Below are 21,151 nucleotides of genomic sequence, written 5' to 3'. Positions count from 1 at the left end.
ACACAGCTGTTAAAACAAACTAATCATAGTCCCAGTATTACTAGGGCCAACATTGAGAAAAGTCATCAACACGGTTGTATTTGAGACAAAACTTAACTATGATGTATTGTACCATTTACGCTCGGCTAGGTGACGTGGTAGTGATCCTTACCTGTGTGTTCCTGGGTCAAGACGGGCCGCGACATCAGGTAAATAAACTACGCAGCAAGAGGAAGTAAAAGGAAGTTTTAAAACATGTTCCTTTCATTACATAAGAGCAAAGCCAGGGAGGGGGAGCATTCAGAATACCTGAAGTTGTCAAATGTTATCAGGTGTTTTTCAGTCCCACTCTGCTGCATATTCAGTAGTGTTCACAATACTCTGGAACCACATGTTAAATTCAATTCTATTTACATTCCTGAGTTTTCGGTGAACATGTAATGCATCCTCAATACACCCCTGGTGGAGAAGTTGGGTGGGAATAGGGCAGGGAGGCACAGAGTGATGGCTTGGTACAGGGCATCAGAGTGGCAGAGTTTGGGACAGTGACGAGTGGGAGAGAGGCCAAAGGATTGGTGGAGGGATCTGAGGGAAGTTAGGGATTATTCTGAAACGGTTTCCATTCTTCATGACCACAGGATCTGGGTTGAACTGATGGCTGAAGGAAATGGGTCATGTCCAGTCCGTAAATCTATTGGCAGACTGCTGCCAACAGTGAGCTAGTTAAGCCTCCATCTTAGCCTGACATTTTGATTTACATACCCATACGAATGTTATACGTCAGGGACCATCAATTCAATTCAGCCGCAGGACCATTTTTTTCTTGAGCGGATGGTCGTTGGGCCAGAGCACCAAAAAAAATTTTAGACTGCCAATTGACAGCAAGAAGCCTAAATGGATATAATATTTGACTAAAACAATCATTTCAAACCTTGATCACATTGTCCTGCGTAAGGTGCCGTTTTTTGGATGGGACGTTAAAACGGTATCCTGACTCTGTGGTCATTGAAAATCCTATGACGGTTATTAAAGAGTAGGGGTGTTGACCCCGGTGTCATGGCTACATTTCCAACATGGTCACCTAATCATCCCCCTCATCCCTGATTGGCATATCACTCCTCACCCTGCCACCTGATGTGTGTCGCTGTGCATTACAGAGGTGGGTTTTCCCCTACTATGTAAAGCACTTTGAGTACTTCAGTTGGAAGACAAGTGTTATATAAATCCCATCTATTATTATTATTATTTGGATAATATAACATATGTCCCTCTATTATGCTTGGGAATACTTGAACAAATTTCCTAAACTAAAATCCTTTGGAGCTGATTTCCTGATTTTACAGTCGTTTATGACCAACAATGAAAATTATTTTTTTGCTCAGAAAACTTGGGGAACCAAATAAAACACAATCGATCTATAATCTTAATGTCCCTGCCAGAGTTGTAATCCCTGATACTGATCTGTACTTTGTATTAATGTTAACATAGTGTTCTGAATGAAACATGGGTCTTGCAGGGTCTGGGCTGTAATAAATCATTCACTACAGTGACTACTACTGATTCACGGAGGACAACCACAACACCCACCAGCTACAGGTCATACGGAGGACAACAACACCCACCGGCTACAGTTCATACGGAGGACAACAACACCCACCAGCTACAGGTCATACGGAGGACAACAACACCCACCGGCTACAGTTCATACGGAGGACAACAACACCCACCGGCTACAGTTCATACGGAGGACAACAACACCCACCGGCTACAGTTCATACGGAGGACAACAACACCCACCGGCTACAGTTCATACGGAGGACAACAACACCCACCGGCTACAGGTCATACGGAGGACAACAACACCCACCAGCTACAGGTCATACGGAGGACAACAATACCCACCAGCTACAGGTCATACGGAGGACAACAACACCCACCGGCTACAGGTCATACGGAGGACAACAACACCCACCGGCTACAGGTCATACGGAGGACAACAACACCCACCGGCTACAGGTCATACGGAGGACAACAACACCCACCAGCTACAGGTCATACGGAGGACAACAACACCCACCGGCTACAGGTCATACACACGCTCGCGAGTACGTTCCTCATGCGTAGTATGCAGACCCTTTCTTTCCAGAGTGAGGCAGGGGTCGGTGCGTGGAGAAAGAGGGCGGGGGCACCCTGACAAAGTATGAGGGATGAAAAATGAAGCGTGAGGTGAGATGGCATGGTGTGGCAGAGTAGCATTGTGGCACAGGGATGGGATAGGTATGTGGACGGGGGACGGGGGGGTCTCCTAGCTGAGCGGCCAGCTGGAAGTTGCAGAGCGCAGAACCTTTGCCAAATGACTCAGTCAAACTAATAGGAACCAGAGCAAAGTCAAAGAATGTACAAATACAAGTTTTACTCTGGGCAGCATACTCTGGATCTAGGTTGATATGTATCCAAAAACTAGTAAGAACCTTGTAAAATGCAGATTTAGTGGTTACAAACATCAATACTGTTGAACATTTCTTCATTTTAAGAGGAGTTAAATTCCACCATTGTTTCTTTTACAGCAGCTTGATACATACGACGCAATATCTTCTTACTTTATGCCAAATATAATGAAGCAGTTTTTCTAAAATACTGTCTGGTTTTGAAAATGTCATTCCAAATTCCCTTTTGGTCCACATGATCACAACCTTTCAAACAAAACACCATTTAGAACCCTGGATTCAGTGATTGATTTTCCATGCTGTTAATGCCCATCCTACGGAGTGTCAAAATCAATAATGAATCCAGTTAATAAAAAGTGGTAGAGAATGAGGAAATACACAAGATGTGATAGAATTAACTTGAGACGTTAAATTGAAGTATTTTATATTTTCTCACCAGCTTGCTCTCACAGCTTCGATGTCACTAACTAAGTTTTGTGCCAAGCATATTCCAAATATCTGTAAAAGAAAAAGATAATTAGGATTGTCTTTTGTAATTAAATCATGTTTTCATTAACATAAAAAAAAAAAAAAATATATATATATATATATATATATATATATATATATATATACATACATACATACATACATACATACATACACATACACACTGAACATAAATACAACATGCTACAATTTATTTCAAAGATTTGACTGTGTTACAGTTCATATAAGGAAATCAGTCAATTTAAATAAATGTATTAGGCCCTAATCTATGGATTTTACGAGTGGGAGTACAGACATGCATCTGTTGGTCACAGACACAGAAAAAAGGTAGGGGTGTGGATCAGAAAACCAGTCAGTATCTGGTGTGACCACCATTTGCCTCATGCAGCACGACACATCTCCTTCCCATAGAGTTGATCAGGCTGTTGATTGTGGCCTGTGAAATGTTGTCCCGCTCCTCTTCAATGGCTCTGCGAAGTTGCTGGATATTGGCAGGAACTGGAACATGCTGTCATACATGTTGACCCAGAGCATCCCAAACATGCTCAATGGGTGACATGTCTGGTGAGTATGCAGGCCATGGAAGAACTGGGACATTTTCAGCTTCCAAGAGTTGTGTACATATCCTTGCGACATGGGGCCGTGCATTATCATACTGAAAAATGAGGTGATGGCGACCGATGAATGGCACAACAATAGGGCTCAGGATCTTGTCACGGTATCTCTGTGCATTCAAATTGCCATTGATAAAATGCAATTGTATTTGTTGTCCGTAGCTTATGCCTGCCGATACCATAACCCCACCACCACGGGGCACTCTGTTCACAACGTTGACATCAGCAAACTGTTCATCCACACAACGCCATACACGTGGTCTGAGGTTGTGAGGCTGGTTGGACTTAGTGCCAAGTTCTCAAAAACAACATTGGTAGAGAAATTAACATTCAATTCTTAGATCAAGACCCTGGCGAGGACAAACAAGCACGCATATGAGCTTCCCTGAGACAGTTTCTGACAGTTGTTCAGTTGTGCAAACCCACATTTTCATCAGCTGTCCAGGTGGCTGGCATTAGATGATCCCACAGGTGAAGAAGCCGGATGTGGAGGTCCTGGGCTGGCGTGGTTACACGTGGTCTGCGGTTGTGAGGTCGGTTAGTACTACCAAATTCTCTAAAATTACGTTTGGGTCGGCTTATGGTAGAGAAATTAACATTACATTCTCTGGCAACAGCTCTGGTGGACAATCAGCAGTCAGCATGCCAATTGCACACTCCCTCAAAACATCTGTGGCATTGCGTTGCGTAACAAAACTGCAAGTTTTAAAGCAGCCTTTTATTGTCCCCAGGACAATGTGCAGCTGTGTAATGATCATGCTGTTTAATCAGCTTCCTCATATGCCACATCGGTCAGGTGGATGGATCATCTTGGCTAAGGATAAATGCTCACTAGCAGGGATGTAAACAAATTTGGGCACAGAATTTGAGAGAAATATGCTTTTTGTGCTTATGGAAAATGTCTGGGGTCTTTTATTTCAGCTCATGAAACATAGTGTTGGTCCTATATGTTGCGTTTATATTTTTTGTTCAGTGTATACGTGTTTATATTGTCACATATGCCGGATAGGTACAGTGAAATGTGTTGTTTTACAGGGTCAGCCATAGTAACCAGTGACTGAGTCACATGCAAGCCTCTCTGCTCTGAATTTCTGCTTGTTTAATCCACTTCAATCAGTGTAGATGAAGAGGAGGAGACAGGTTAAAGAAGGATTTTTAAGCCTTGAGACAATTGAGACATGGATTGTCTGTGTGCCATTCAGAGGGTGAATGGAGAAGACAAAAGATTTCAGTGCCTTTGAACAGGTTACGGTAGTAGGTGCCAGGCGCACCGGTTTATGCCAAGAACTGCAACGCTGCTGGGTGTTTCACGCTCAACAGTTTCCCGCGTGTATCAAGAATGGTCCACCGCCCAAAGGACATCCAGTCAACTTGACACAACTGTGAGAAGCATTGGAGTCAACATGGGCCAACATCCCTGTGGTCGCCTTCGACACCTTAATGTTCTGAGTCGGAGAGTAGCTGGCCCTGTTTCTACACTAGGCTAAAAGTAGTCAGAGAAACGTTTCTCTCACCTGTAACAACGCAACTCCTATGAAGATCCCAGCCACTACCGTCAAGTTGTCCTGTAACCACTTCTCAAACTGTGGCACACAGCCTTTCACATGGATGTAGGTCTTCTGCTCTATGTCCTACAACAAGGGACAGTAACATGTTTATTAGAGGGAGCTGCTTAGCCTGCAAACGGCATGAAAACCAAACATACGCCTTCATTGTACATCCATATGTGATCATTCATTATATAACCCTTTATAATATAAATTGGACTTTCTATATTCTGAGTATTATCTCTTAGATGCCATAATAATAAAAGGCCCCTATATCAAGGAAAAGTGTAGAAGGAAAAAGGAAGGAGGTAGATGGAAAGAGAGAAATGGAATAGCACTCACAGCTTTGGCTCGTACGTCATAGCCACACTGCGTGTTTATCACATCCTCCTAATGAAGAAACATAGACGTGTTATCAAAAAAAAGCAGATGTCAACAGTCATCATAACCCTGACCACCACTGATAATACCACTGACACACACGACCATTTCCTGTTCAAAAGATGGACCGTTTTTCGTCGGACAATCATCGTTCGTTGTCATTCAGCCGGCAACTCCCAATTATGTATTAGCTCCATCCAAAATTCTCGGGACACAAAATCCCAGTGTGTTGGTGCCCTTAACCTTGGTGCCAGTCTGAGAAATGAGTTTTGCCCTCTCATAGATACTGTCATTGGGACAAACCAAATAACGGAAAACCATTTAAATCTGTATTTTCAGCGACTATAGTACTCATTCATTTCAATGTAGGATCTTAATTTGACCACTCTTTTGTTGCAGAGAATTTTCCTGCACAGTAGCAAATGCAAACTTGTAGCGTAGTTGAGGTTTAAAAAGGATTCTGAAGTTTGTAATTTTCACTTTAAAATGTAAGACATGATTTGCCGAACCCAATAACCCACGTCTCTGTCCAACCCTCCCTAGCCCCTGTGAGAGTTCCTTGCCGCAGGGTCCTTGGTGCAGCAGGAGAAGGGGACCCCACATTTCTCCCGGCTGGGGTTGGTGTCCGTGCAGTTAAAATAGATGTTGAGGTTCCAGTCGTCCGCTCCGAATGCGCCGCAACAATCCCACTAAGGAGAAAGCAGAGAAGAAGAGAACTTCAATAAGGAATCCATGTTTTTTTAACCTTTTTATTTAACCTTTAATTATCCAGGAAGTCCCATTGAGACAGGAGAATTATTTTACCCCACAGCACATGCGTGCGCGCGCCGCACACACACACACACACACACACACACACACACACACACACACACACACACACACACACACACCCGCCCCCCCCCCCCCTCATACATGATCAAAACAAAAGAGGTCCAATGTTTAGAGGGGATAACTTTGTAGTGAATTCCTCTCTCGTCTCACACAACATCAGAGTGGGTGGAGTGTGACCAACAGCGATTGGGGAAGGCTTGACAACAAGGTCCGTATTCACAGTGTCTCAGAGGAGTGCTGATCTAGGATCAGTTGTGCCTTTCAGACCCTAATGTATAACAAAGGGGGTGAACTGATCCTAGATCAGCATTCCAACTCTGAGTTGCTTTGTGAATAGAGGCTCAGATGGGATACGATCTGGGAGTCATATGGTCAGAGTCGCCACAGGCGTCTCTGCCAGCCAGTTGGCTACACTAACAAAGGCCTGCTACTGAATAGAGAAACTGACTCTTAGACCAATCCAGCAAAAGAGAGGAGATTCTACTCAAGAAAGCCATTGTGAATTCAATAAAAATGTGAGCTAAAGCATATCAAATCATTTACGTTAACAATATAAGAAACCTGAGTGACGATTTTAAGACACATTCTTAAGTGAAGCAAAACAACTTAAATGTAGACGTTATGAATCATGTAGTACAGTATTTCATGTTTTATTACACAGCAAGCTGTTGCAAAACTACTGTATTGCACTGGAAGTTATTCAGCGTAACTCTAAAATGGTAATCTCACAAGAAGGGTAGGCTTAATAGCTTCAGCACGTAATAATAATTTTACGAGGTGATTAGCTGGGGTAAATTGTATTGACTGTTTATCTCCCTTTTTCCCATCTCTCTTTCACATTTTGTCTGTATAAACCCATATCCATAAAGAAAAGTTTTAAACATAAATGTTTTTTTTTGGTCTCATTTAGGTCATAGGTGCTTAAGACTACGATTTGTCTTGAGAAGTTCATACCCTTTACACACAGAGCAATGAAACATTTTCCAAACACATTTCAAACAAGCTGGAACAAATATAGGGATCAATTATGAAACATGTACAACGTTATTCATTTGACACACAACCTAAGTACAGCAATGGTAGTAACTGCAGTTTCACAGCAATCTAGTGAGTTCATTGATTAGATTCAAGAGAGGCAAATCCCAGTAGACACTTGGGCCCTCAAGGACTTGCCCTCTTCTGAAATATCTACTGGAAGTCATTGAAGTGTTTAAAAAAGGCAATCTCGATTTCAGTAACTTAGCCTATGGATGCCACAGTTTGTTTTGGCTGCAGTGTCCCAGGTGGGGGGAGATTTCAATGTAGTGCCAGTGGTGGCTGATGCCACTAAATTGGAGGAGGAGCGCATTGTAATAGCTGGAATGGAATGATGGAAAGGTATCAAACACATGATTCTGTCACATCCTGTTTCTATGTGGTTGATACTGTTCCATGTATTCCATCCCAGTCTTAACTATGAGCCTTCCTAGCGGCATCCACACTCCGCCACCTCACCCACACTCCGCCACCTCATCCACACTCCGCCACCTCATCCACACTCCGCCACCTCACCCACACTCCGCCACCCTCACCCACACTCCGCCACCTCACCCACACTCCGCCACCTCACCCACACTCCGCCACCTCACCCACACTCCGCCACCTCATCCACACTCCGCCACCTCACCCACACTCCGCCACCTCACCCACACTCCGCCACCTCACCCACACTCCGCCACCTCACCCACACTCCGCCACCTCATCCACACTCCGCCACCCTCATCCACACTCCGCCACCTCACCCACACTCCGCCACCTCACCCACACTCCGCCACCTCACCCACACTCCGCCACCTCATCCACACTCCGCCACCTCATCCACACTCCGCCACCTCATCCACACTCCGCCACCTCACCCACACTCCGCCACCTCATTGCCAAAGTCAATCAAATATGAGCACCACCACAGTGAACACCTGCACTCATTTAGCTGCTCTGTGATTGTTCCCCCATGTATCTCAAGTGTGATGAGAGAGTTGCAGCCCTCTTTTACCCGTCTCAGGTTAGAGCACTGATACTCTGGTTTGTCACATCTCCACCCAGAAACGGTTGACTTGATGTCTTTGCGCCATTGGGATCCACAAAGTACTGTGATCGCCTCCTGTGTCAGCCAAGTGCAGAACAACTTACAGTTATGGTCTTCTCTGGCGAGCCTCGTCTTGTAACAAGAAAACGAAAACACCATGACCATTCATCACTGCTGGAAATATAGGCATGGAAAAGGATGCCAATCAAGCGAATATGTACACTGTCTAGCCTTTCACAACTCAGGATTAAGCTTGCCAAACTTGATGCAGTCACCTCCACCACAGTAGTGCCTACGTCAAGTTCTACAAAGAGGTTTTGCTGCACACTAAGAGCCATGAGGAGCAAGGCCACCTGCTCATCATAAAGATAATTGACTATCCTCGCACTGAAATGAGTCAGACTGTCGTTCTCCCGAAGAGCTGAGCAGAGATGTATAAATTCATGGGGGGGATTTCAGTCTGGTTTTTAGACCCCATCATAGCACTGAGACTGCACTTGTGAAGGTGGTAAATTACCTTTTAATGACGTCAGACCGAGGTTCTGCGTCTGTCCTCATGCTCTTAGATCTTAGTGCTGCTTTTGATACCATCAATCACCACATTCTTTTGGAGAGATTGGAAACCCAAATTGGTCTACATGGACAAGTTCTGGCCTGGTTTAGGTCTTATCTGTCGGAAAGATATCAGTTTGTCTCTGTGAATGGTTTGTCCTCTGACAAATCAACTGTACATTTCGGTGTTCCTCAAGGTTCCGTTTTAGGACCACTATTGTTTTCACTATATATTTTACCTCTTGGAGATGTCACCCGAAAACATAATGTTAAATTTCACTGCTATGCGGATGACACACAGCTGTACATTTCAATGAAACATGGTGAAGCCCCAAAATTGCCCTCGCTAGAAGCCTGTGTCTCAGACATAAGGAAGTGGATGGCTGCAAACTTTCTACTCTTAAACTTGGACAAAACAAAGATGCTTGTTCTAGGTCCCAAGAAACAAAGAGATCTTCTGTTGAATCTGACAATTAATCTGAATGGTTGTACAGTCGTCTCAAATAAAACTGTGAAGGATCTCGGCGTTACTCTGGACCCTGATCTCTCTTTTGAAGAACATATCAAGACTGTTTCAAGGACAGCTTTTTTCCATCTACGTAACATTGCAAAAATCAGAAACTTTCTGTCCAAAAATGACGCAGAAAAATGTATCCATGCCTTTGTTACTTCTAGGTTGGACTACTGCAATGCTCTACTTTCCGGCTACCCGGATAAAGCACTAAATAAACTTCAGTTAGTGCTAAATACGGCTGCTAGAATCCTGACTAGAACCAAAAAATTTGATCATATTACTCCAGTGCTAGCCTCCCTACACTGGCTTCCTGTTAAGGCAAGGGCTGATTTCAAGGTTTTACTGCTAACCTACAAAGCATTACATGGGCTTGCTCCTACCTATCTTTCCGATTTGGTCCTGCCATACATACCTACACGTACGCTACGGTCACAAGACGCGGGCCTCCTAATTGTTCCTAGAATTTCTAAGCAAACAGCTGGAGGCAGGGCTTTCTCCTATAGAGCTCCATTTCTATGGAATAGTCTGCCTACCCATGTGAGAGACGCAGACTCAGTCTCAACCTTTAAGTCTTTACTGAAGACACATCTCTTCAGTAGGTCCTATGATTAAGTGTAGTCTGGCCCAGGGGTGTGAAGGTGAACGGAAAGGCTGGAGCAACGAACCGCCCTTGCTGTCTCTGCCTGGCCGGTTTCCCCTCTTTCCACTGGGATTCTCTGCCTCTACCCCTATTACGGGGGCTGAGTCACTTGTTTACTGGTGTTCTTCCATGCTGTCCCTGGGAGGGGTGCGTCACTTGAGTGGGTTGAGTCACTGACGTGGTCTTCCTGTCTGGGTTGGCGCACCCCCTTGGGCTGTGCCGTGGCGGAGATCTTTGTGGGCTATACTTGGCCTTGTCCCGGGATGGTATATTGGTGGTTGGAGATATCCCTCCAGTGGTGTGGAGGCTGTGCTTTGGCAAAGTGGGTGGGGTTATATCCTACCTGTTTGGCCCTGTCCGGGGGTTTCATCGGATGGGGCCACAGTGTCTCCTGACCCCTCCTGTCTCAGCCTCCAGTATTTATGCTGCAGTAGTTTATGTGTCGGGGGGCTAGGGTCAGTCTGTCACATCTGGAGTATTTCTCTTGTCTTTTCCGGTGTCCTGTGTGAATTTAAATATGCTCTCTCTAATTCTCTCTTTCTCTTTCTTTCTTTCTCTCTCTCTCTCGGAGGACCTGAGCCCTAGGACCATAGGATCTTTCCTAGGTTCCGGCCTTTCTAGGGAGTTTTTCCTAGCCACCGTGCTTCTACACCGGCATTGCTTGCTGTTTGGGGTTTTAGGCTGGGTTTCTGTACAGCACTTTGAGATATCAGCTGATGTAAGAAGGGCTATATAAATATATTTGATTTGATTGTTTTATCCACTATCGTACCTGTGAATCAGCTGGCAGGTCAATGTTGAAATGCTCCTTCAGGAAGCAACTCGTTTTTCTGTTAAACAGGCCAAATAGACACATTGTCTTAATGTGAATAACTGTGAATCATTTCAGACTTTGGGTAAGTCGATTGTTTTATCCACTATCGTAACTGTGAATCAGCTGGCAGGTCAATGTTGAAATGCTCCTTTGGGAGGCAACTCATTTTTCTGTTAAACAGGCCAAATAGAAACTTGCATTTCCCAAGTTGATTGCAATTCCGTCAGTAAATCCTTCCAATAGCATGGTGATCCTTCTCTCGGACTCTTCCTCATCACACAGAGCCAATGATAGTGCTGTGAAGAACTCTTGGAGGGTGAGGTGAGCAAAGCTGTAATCAGTTTGGCAGCTGATTGTCTTTTTCATTAAGATCTTGTTAAAAAACAATGATGACACTTGGGAGAGCCCAGAAAACTCTTGAATCTTAATAAACAATAATAAACAATGGTTAATTTAAGATTGACTTTGAGTGTCCCATGTGCAGAATTCCAACGACAACAGCATGATCATTACACAGGTGCACCTTGTGCTGGGGAACAATAAAAGGCCACTCTAAAATGTGCAGTTCTGTCACACAACACAATGCCACAGATGTCTCAAGTTTTGAAGGAGCGTGCAATTGGCATGCTGACTGCAGGAATGTCCACCAGAGCTGTTGCCAGAGAATTGAATGTTAATTTCTCTACCATAAACCACCTCCAACATCATTCCAACTGGCCTCACAACCGCAGACCACATCAAACCACGCCAGCCGAGGACCTCCACATCTGGCTTCTTCACCTGCAGGGTAGTCTGAGACCAGCCCAGGGGCGGAAATCGCGGGGGGGACACGACCCCCCCATCCTGGGAAAAATATGATTTGTCCCCCCCAATATATCACTGAATCATAACTATGTAATTTAAATAATATTAATAATACGCAATGAAAGCAATTGTGCTGATTATAGACACTTAATAGCGCGTTTTTAAGTTTCAAAAGATTGCGACCCCCCCACCCTTTTCCTCACAATGGTTTGATCCACTGGCAAGGTAACAGAGGGGTCGTAGCCACTGTCTGAAAGGCACTCAATGAACGTAACTGACGTGAGGTTAATCCAGTCAATCGCGCACACACACTAGCTGAATATGCAGAGCTAGCGCGCAAATATTAACTATTAAGCTAGCTAGTACCTATTCCATTTATGTGGCCTCGTCAAAGATGGAATCTTTGCTATCATCAATTTATTCCGAGATCAGCATGCAGATGATGTAAGTTAGTGCTTCAAAGTCCCTGAGATGGGGTTAGCGATAAACTGAAGTCCAAACTGAACAGAACTACACTCTCTTCTACCATTGTCTTAAATATATTTAATGGTCTCGTTGCAAAAGCTAAATTGTCGCAAGGGAACTTTTATTTATTTATTTTATTTAACCCGGGTAGCAAAGATTATAGCAAACACCACTGAAACTGAATTGGTGCTCGCTAGCTTTGCAAATTCAGCTATTGTTGGAAGCCAGCCAATATGAAACAAACTATTAAAATTACAAAAGGTTGCAGCATATGTTGTGTAAATGGTGAACTCATACAGCTGTCAACTCTTGTCATTTTAATCCGTTTCACATTTGCTAGCTACCTTTTAGATCGAAGCCCAAATAGAATGATAAAAGATAAGATGATAGAAGCCCATCTCCTACTGTAAATAACCTACACACTGTGTGTGTGTAGCCAGCCAGGTAGAAAAATGGCAGAAAAATAAAAGACGGACATCAGAGTATTTTTCAGTACACCAAAACGCAAAGTAAGAACCCTAGTAGCCTAATATCTCAAAGACTAGTTGATAAAATGTTCATAAGAAAGAAATTAAATTCTAATGGAAATGTTTCACAATGATGTCATTAGGCAGAGCAGGCAACAGATGGCACACAGACAGCAGAGTTGGGGACAGATATGCAGGGACAGACTGGCAGAGACAGGGAGTCTCAGGTAAGTTTGTTGAGTCTTTGTTTGGCAACATTATGAAAGGTTCTCCATTTTTTTTACTTGTAAAATAGGAACATAATTGGAAAATGCCATGGATACCCCCACTCTCAACTTAAACTGGTGACTGAACTAAGATTTGTTAAAGGCAATGGTATTGCTGTTGTGAGTAGTTGTGTAGTTTTGGGTACCGGTAGTTAGGAGTATGGCAAACACCTTATTTCTTTGGTTCCTCAATATACATTTACCATATTACAATGTAGGCTATGTGTTACAGCACTACTTTTGGTGTCCCCCTCAGGAATTGCTCTTGAGAAAATTTCATGTAATTGTCCCCCCCAAAGTTGATATCAGATTTTCGCCCCTGGACCAGCCACCCGCACAGCTGATGAAACTGAAAAGTATTTCTGTCTGTGGGGAAAAACTTTTTCTGATTGGCTGGGCCTGGCTCCCCAGTGGGTGGGCCTGGCTCCCCAGTGGGTGGGCCTGGCTCCCAAGTAGGTGGACCTATGCCCTCCCATGCCTGTGAGTGGGGCTACCAGGCTTTCTCCTGCTCACTCACACACACGCGCAAACACACACACACACACACACACACACACACACACACACATGCGCAAACACACACACACACACACACCTGCTCCTACCCCCGCACCTTACCAACTCTTCACCTCACTCAAACCAGATCTCCATGGAATAAATGGAACAGTATAAAACACATCAAACATTTGGTAACCTCACGTTTGACTCAGTTCCATGTATTCCATTACAGCCATTACAATGAGCCCATCCTCCTATAGCTCCTCCCACCAGCCTCCTCTGACACACATTCACACTGATTTTCAAACGCGTACATATTCCTGAGTGAAGTCTATGAGGTTCTGGAGGTCGATGTCATCACGGTACGCCCGGATGTTGTTATTGATGAAGAAGTTGAGCTGGTCCTTGATCCAGTCCTTGAAGGTGAAGGCCAACACTCCAGCTGTCAGCTCCAGGAAGAAGATGATCCCCAGGAACACAGAAAACTGGAACAGAATGGGGGGGAGAAGCATGTGAGCAAACAAACATAGAACAAAGCTAGGATTAAGCCCCAAAGTCCAAGTGTTTCACACTCCATTCCTGGGGGATCTAGAGGGATCCAAGGGGTGTATATTTGTGGTCTAACCCAGCACTAACACACCTGATTAATCAGCTGTAATTCTGACATGTCATAGAGGGGACATGGAGGGCTGGTCTCCCAGACTCAGATTAAGCCTACTCATCATGGACTATACAGCGTGGGACAGTCCAGGAATAAACTTAATTTGAGTTCAGGAAACTGGAGAGGGAGTTCAAAGTGGAGTCAATGATGGATATAAAGACATCTAATGGTAACCCTAATAATGCATAGGTATTATTTAGAGCTTTTCATGGACAAAGACATATACACTCCCCTCTGTATTTATTTCGACAGTGAAGCTAAAACTTTTAGTTTGTGACTCCAAACTGACCCAATACATTATTCACCATTCAGTTCCTATTGGGCATAACATAATCCCAAACACAAGCAAAACAAACTGCAAATGCATCCAACAAGTCTGCAGTCACAAGTTTGATGTAGTCAATGTGTGCTAGGACTATGGGACAAAATACTCAACTTTTGACTACTTTTATACACTATAAGTGAATTTGTCCCAAAACTTATTACACCTTCAAAAGGAGGGACTACATATATAGTGCGTTCATTTCTAAGCGGTAAAACGTACATATATGAAAATACCCTCAAATAAATGGTTGACATTCTTTACTGTCGTCTCATATGAAAGATTTGATCTCAAATCCCAAATGCTGGAGTATAGAGCCAAATTAAATAAGAGGAGTGGAGTGTATATTCATATATTTGTTAATGTCCATGTCTAAGGGGCGAGCCGAGTGGGAGTGAGAGAGTTGTGGACGTACAAACTTGAGCAGGAAGGTGTTTTCCCTCAGCGCTCCGATGCACCCGGCAAACCCCAGGATGAACATGACCCCTCCCGTCACCAAGAAGAGCCAGACGGGGTCAAAGCCCCCCAGGTCTGTGATGGACGAGATGTTGGAGAGAACACCCTAGAGACAGAGAGAGAGAGAGAGAGAGAGAGAGAGAGAGAGAGAGAGAGAGATATTCAATGTGTTAACAGTGAGCACAGTAAGAATTGTATGCTTTGCTACTCTTCCAGACACAAGGGTGGTCCAGGAAAAAGACTGATTATCTTTTGTACTTATCAGATTATTTATTTGTGTAATATATACACTATGTGGACACCTGCTCGTCAACCATCTCATTACAAAATCATGGGCATTAATATGGAGTTTTTCCCCTCTTTGCTGCTATAACAGCCTCCACTCTTCTGGGAAGGCTTTCCACTAGATGTTGGAACATTGCTGCGGGGGACTTGCTTCCATTCAGCCACAAGAGCATTAGTGAGGTCAGGCACTGATGTTGGTTGATTAGGCCTGGCTCGCAGTCAGCGTTCCAATTCCTCCCAAAGGTGTTCGATGGGGTTGAGGTCAGGGCTCTGTGCAGGCCAGTCAAGTTCTTCCACACCGATCTCGACACACCATTTCTGTACACACCTCGCTTTGTGCACAGGGGCATTGTCATGCTGAAACAGGAAACTTCCCCAAACTGTTGCCACAAAGTTGGAAGCACAGAATCGTCTAGAATGTCATTGTACGCTATAAGATTTCCTATCACTAGAACTAAGGGACCTTGCCCGAACCATGAAAAACAGCCCCACACGATTATTCATTCATCCTCCACCAAACTTCACAGTTGGCACTATGCATTCGGGCAGGTTGCCTTCTCCTGGCATCCGCCAAACCCAGATTCTTCCGTTGGACTTCCAGTTGGTGAAGCGTGATTCATCACTCCAAAGAAAGCATTTCCACTGCGCCAATGACGGCGAGCTTTACACCACAGTAATTAGACCATGAAGGACTGATTCACGCAGTCTCCTCTGTTGATGTTGAGATGTGTCTGTTACTTGAACTCTGTGAAGCATTTATTTGGGCTGCAATCTGAGGTGCAGTTAACTCAAATGAACTTATCCTCTGCAGCAGAGGTAATTCTGGGTCTTCCTTTCCTGTGGCGGTCCTCATGAGAGCCAGTTTCATCATAGCGCTTGATGGTTTTTGCGACTGCACTTGAAGAAACTTTCAAAGTTCTTGACATTTTCCATATTGACTGACCTTCATGTCTTAAAGTAATGACGGACTGTTGTTACTCTTTGCTTATTTGAGCTGTTCTTGCCATAATATGTAAATGGTCTTTTACCAAATAGGGCTGTATACCACCCCTACCTTGTCACAACACAACTGATTGGCTCAAACGCATTAAAACCTGTTAGGGACAGATGTTCCGCTAGCGGAACGCCTCACCAATATCCAATAGTATAGCGTGGCGCGAAATACAAACACCTCAAAAATGCTATAACTTCAATTTGTCAAACATATGACTATTTTACACCCTTTTAAAGATAAGACTCTCGTTAATCTAACCACACTGTCCGATTTCAAAAAGGCTTTACAGCGAAAGCAAAACATTAGATTATGTCAGGAGAGTACCCTCCCAAAAAGAATCACACAGCCATTTTCAAAGCAAGCATATATGTCACAAAAACCAAAACCACAGCTAAAATGCAGCACTAACCTTTGATGATCTTCATCAGATGACACTCCTAGGACATTATGTTATACAATACATGCATGTTTTGTTCAATCAAGTTCATATTTATATAAAAAAACAGCTTTTTACATTAGCATGTGATGCTTAGAACTAGCATACCCACCGCAAACTTCCGGTGAATTTACTAAATTACTCACGATTAACGTTCACAAAATACATAACAATGATTTTAAGAAATATAGATACAGAACTCCTTTATGCAATCGCGGTGTCCGATTTTAAAATAGCTTTTCGGTGAAAGCACATTTTGCAATATTCTGAGTACATAGCCCGGCCATCACGGCTAGCTATTTTGACACCCACCAAGTTTGGCCCTCACCAAACTCAGATTTACTATAAGAAAAATTGGATTACCTTTGCTGTTCTTCATCAGAATGCACTCCCAGGACTTCTACTTCAACAACAAATGTTGTTTTGGTTCGAAATAATCCATAGTTATATTGAAATAGCTCCGTTTTGTTCATGCGTTCAGGTAACTATCCGAAGGGTGACGCGCCGGCGCATTTCGTGACAAAAAATGTCAAAATATTCCATTACCGTACTTCGAAGCATGTCAAACGCTGTTTAAAATACATTTTCATTTGGTTTTCTCGTAAAATAGCGATAATATTCCAACCGGGCGACGTTGTATTCGTTCAAACACTGAAAGTAAAACATGGAGTCGTCTCGTGCACGCGCGCTCCAGTGTCATTGTTCTCAGAAGGACCACTCACAAAAACCCCTGCTGTTTTTCGCCCAGAGACTGGAGAGCTCTCATTCCACTTTCTGGCGCCTTCTGAGAGCCAATGAAAGCCTTAGAAAATGTCACGTTACAGCAGAGATGCTGTATTTTTGATAGAGATGCCCTAGAAGGAGAACAAATTGTCAGACAGGGCACTTCCTGTATAGAATCTTCTCAGGTTTTGGCCTGCCATATGAGTTCTGTTATGCTCACAGACACCATTCAAACAGTTTTAGAAGCTTTAGAGTGTTTCCTATCCAAATCTACTAATTATATGCATATTCTGGGCAGGAGTAGTAACCAGATTAAATCGGGTACGTTTTTTATCCGGCCGTGAAAATACTGCCCCCTATCCCTAACAGGTTATTAAGAAGGAAAGAAATTCCACAAATTCACTTTTAACAAGGCACACCTGTTAATTTAAATGCATTCCAGGTGACTACCTCATGAAGCTATATTTTGATTTGTTTAACACTTTTTTGGTTACTACATGATTCCATATGTGTTATTTCATAGTGTTGATGTCTTCACTATTATTCTACAATGTAGAAAATAGTAAAAAATTAAGAAAAACCCGCGAATGAGTAGGTGTGTCCAAACTATTGACTGGTACTGTACATCTCAATCTCTTCATTCAAAGACTCAATCATGGACACTCTTACTGACAGTTGTGGCTGCTTTGCGTGATGTATTGTTGCCTCTACCTTTCTTGCCCTTTGTGCAGTTGTCTGTACCCAATAATGTTTGTACCCCGTTTTGTGCTGCTACCATGTTGTGCTGCTGCATGTTGTTGTCATGTTGGAGTTGCTACCATGCCGTGTTGTTGTCTTAGGTCTCTCTTTATGTCGTTTTGTGTTGTCTCTCTTGTCGTGATGTGTGTTTTGCCCTATATTTTTATTTTTAATCCCAGCCCCCGCCCTCGCAGGAGGCCTTTTGCCTTTTGGTAGGCCGTCATTGTAAATAAGAATTTGTTCTTAACTGACTTGCCTAGTTAAATAAATGTTAAATAAAATAAATAAAAGTATATTAGACATCATTGTATGTTCTTAAAGGGTTCTTATGTTACCCAGTCTCACTCACCTTCTCATTCCAGGCCCATAGTCCAATCCCCAGGAAGGCCACACCGAGCAACTGAAAGAGAACAGACAGACAATAAGTAACATTAATAATCACATAACAAACCTCAGGGAGATACTAAAAGGGTGAAACCTCTCCCTCAAGTTCACTTTTGTTGAAATTCCCGGAGGATGAATTATCTTACAATTTCACCTTCGATGCTTACAAAGGTTACAGAAACACACAACTCACATCACTTCACTTTCGAGTACTAAATTGCATGTTTGGACATCTTCAATTGGGTAATCTAAACAGGAGTCAAGCATCAACAAGCATGAATGTACAATCCTTCTGAGGAGTTTCTTCACCCTTAATAAGTAGCCTACAATGTCTGCAAAGTAAAGAAATCATTGGTTTAATTTCTTGGCCGATTTTTACATTTAACATTTTAGTCATTTAGCAGACGCTCTTATCCAGAGCAACTTACAATTAGTGCATTCATCTTAAGATAGCTTGATGAGACAACAACACATCACAAGTACATCAAGTACATTTTCCCTGAAGAAAGTTTTTATCATCAGTCAGTGGTAGTAGGAAAAGTGCCTCTTTTTTTGAAGAGGGGGGAGGGGAGCCGTGAGAGTTATTTAAGATGGTCTTCAGAGAGGTAGTGTTTTCAGACGTTTTCGGAAGATGGGCAGTTCCCCTTGACGCCACACTGTCCTGACTTTAGGGGGAAGCTTGTTCCTCCATTGGGGTCCCAAGACAGAGAAGAGCTTCGACTGGGCTGAGCAGGAGCTGGGGTGGGACGGCCAAGAGACCAGTAGTGGCGGAATGGAATGCTCGGGCATTCCTGAGAGGAAGAGCAGCTCCGTTTTGTTGAGGTTGGCCATGAAGTGGTGGGCCGACATCCAAGCTGAGATGTCTGCCATGCATGCAGAGATGCGTGTCACCAACTGCGTGTTAGACGGGTAGTTGAGTGTCATCTGCATAGCAATTATTGGAGAGACCATGTGAGGATATGACAGGGACAAGTGACTTGGTGCAAAGAGAAAAGAGGATTGAAATTTTTAAGCCCTTTAAATTACAGGTTTGACTCGGTTTGACAGAACTAAAAGGTAGGCTTGGCGGTAACATCTAAAACCACTGTCTCAGGGTAAGTTGAGGGGGGGGGAGTCTGAAGTGTCTGCCTGCCTGCCTGCCTGCCTGTCTATCTATCTGCCTGCCTGTCTATCTATCTGCCTGTCTGCCTGTCTATTTGCCTGCCTATCTGCCTGCCTGTTTATCTGCCTTCCTGTCTGTTTATTTGCCTGTCTGTCTAACTGCCTGTCTGTCTATTCTGTTTTTCTGCCCGTTCATCCTTCTGCCTGTCTGTCAGAGAGGATGCTGTGCGGTGGGGGCCGGGCATTTGGAAGCTGACTAAATGCCGGGGCCAATTCAAACAACAACAAGTGAACTGGACAGGCCCAAGCACTCCACCCTTCCAGCTTGTCTTGATCAGGCCATGTCAGCCAGCTATGTTTAACTCTGCTTGTCCTATAATGTCACTGAATGATACGAACAAACTGCTGCATCTACAAGCCAGCAACAGAGGACACTGGCAGAGTGGCTATTGCACCAAGAGCCACTTCATGTGGTTGTAATACAGAGCTATTGGTTAAGGGCTGGTCTGAGATCAGAGGCTAGGGGGGAGTGCAAAGATGGTGCCACAACCAAAAGAGATGTGTGGCTACATGAGCTGAGCTGTAAAGAGGAGCAGCACACCTCTAACTTTCAAATCAGCCTTCGTTCGATAATCAACGATGCAAGTTCATTGATACTTTGGAGAAGAATAAGTGCCAGGTCATTACATGTAAAAGGAAGGCCCAATATTGATGGCCATAGTGATGGTCATATTTACTGTCCGTCAGTGGCAGGGGCCCCACTAGGCAAAAACTTGTTGAATCAACGTTGTTTCCACGTCATTTAAACAAAAATGACGGACATTGATGTAATTATCCTCCAAAACCTAGCCTGAGTAACAGTCTGTTTGTGCTAGCATGTTTGGCTGGACAATGACAGCAATGGAGTTGGCAAGAGCACAAACTGATCTGGGACCATGTTATAGGAGACGACAGATCTGGGACCAGGTTATAGGAGGAGACGACAGATCTGGGACCAGTCTACCCAAAACCACCCTTATTGGCATTAGTTACATTTGCCAAAACCCCTCAGTTTACAAACACAATTATTAGGGCCTACCTGTAGTCGGTAACAGCTGGAAGAGGTTGCTTTAACTGGGACATATGTTTGAGTTACAGCTGGGGTTTCTGCGTTTGTATGAGAACATCAAGCTACTATCACTCCATTTGTGATTTGCTTGAATGTTTGCATGTCTGAATGTGTGCGTGGGTGTGTGTGTGTGTGCCATGTATGTGTTTATTGACAGTGTGAAGTCCCCAGCTGGCGAGGCCTAGCTGTTTCTTGTGTTAGTACAGCCTATGGATCCAAGCCCTTGGGGTGTTCCGACCATCCTATTGATCCAAGCCCTTGGGGTGTTCCGACCATCCTATTGATCCAAGCCCTTGGGGTGTTCCGACCATCCTATTGATCCAAGCCCTTGGGGTGTTCCGACCATCCTATTGATCCAAGCCCTTGGGGTGTTCCGACCATCCTATTGATCCAAGCCCTTGGGGTGTTCCGACCATCCTATTGATCCAAGCCCTTGGGGTGTGCCGACCATCCTATTGATCCAAGCCCTTGGGGTGTTCCGACCATCCAATTGATCCAAGCCCTTGGGGTGTTCCGACCATCCTATTGATCCAAGCCCTTGGGGTGTGCCGACCATCCTATTGATCC

General features: G+C 44.0%; 1 protein-coding gene across 1 annotated transcript in view; it reads right to left on the bottom strand.

The window, feature by feature from the left end:
* LOC115198216 (tetraspanin-5-like) overlaps positions 1-21,151 on the bottom strand; it is a 31,092-nt gene that overhangs the window by 888 nt on the left and 9,053 nt on the right. Inside the window, exons 2-9 of the mRNA XM_029759987.1 lie at positions 18,341-18,391; positions 14,775-14,921; positions 13,691-13,861; positions 6,021-6,146; positions 5,419-5,466; positions 5,044-5,160; positions 2,863-2,924; positions 152-197 (exon numbers count right to left, since the gene is read on the bottom strand). Coding sequence (XP_029615847.1) covers positions 185-197; positions 2,863-2,924; positions 5,044-5,160; positions 5,419-5,466; positions 6,021-6,146; positions 13,691-13,861; positions 14,775-14,921; positions 18,341-18,391 — 735 coding nt within the window. The 3' untranslated portion in view covers positions 152-184. The remainder of the gene's footprint in view (positions 1-151; positions 198-2,862; positions 2,925-5,043; positions 5,161-5,418; positions 5,467-6,020; positions 6,147-13,690; positions 13,862-14,774; positions 14,922-18,340; positions 18,392-21,151) is intronic.

Source organism: Salmo trutta, chromosome 8, assembly GCF_901001165.1.
Source record: "Salmo trutta chromosome 8, fSalTru1.1, whole genome shotgun sequence".
Classification (NCBI taxonomy): domain Eukaryota; kingdom Metazoa; phylum Chordata; class Actinopteri; order Salmoniformes; family Salmonidae; genus Salmo; species Salmo trutta.
Note: the sequence above shows the minus strand (reverse complement) of the source record. Positions and strands in the feature narration are given on the sequence as shown.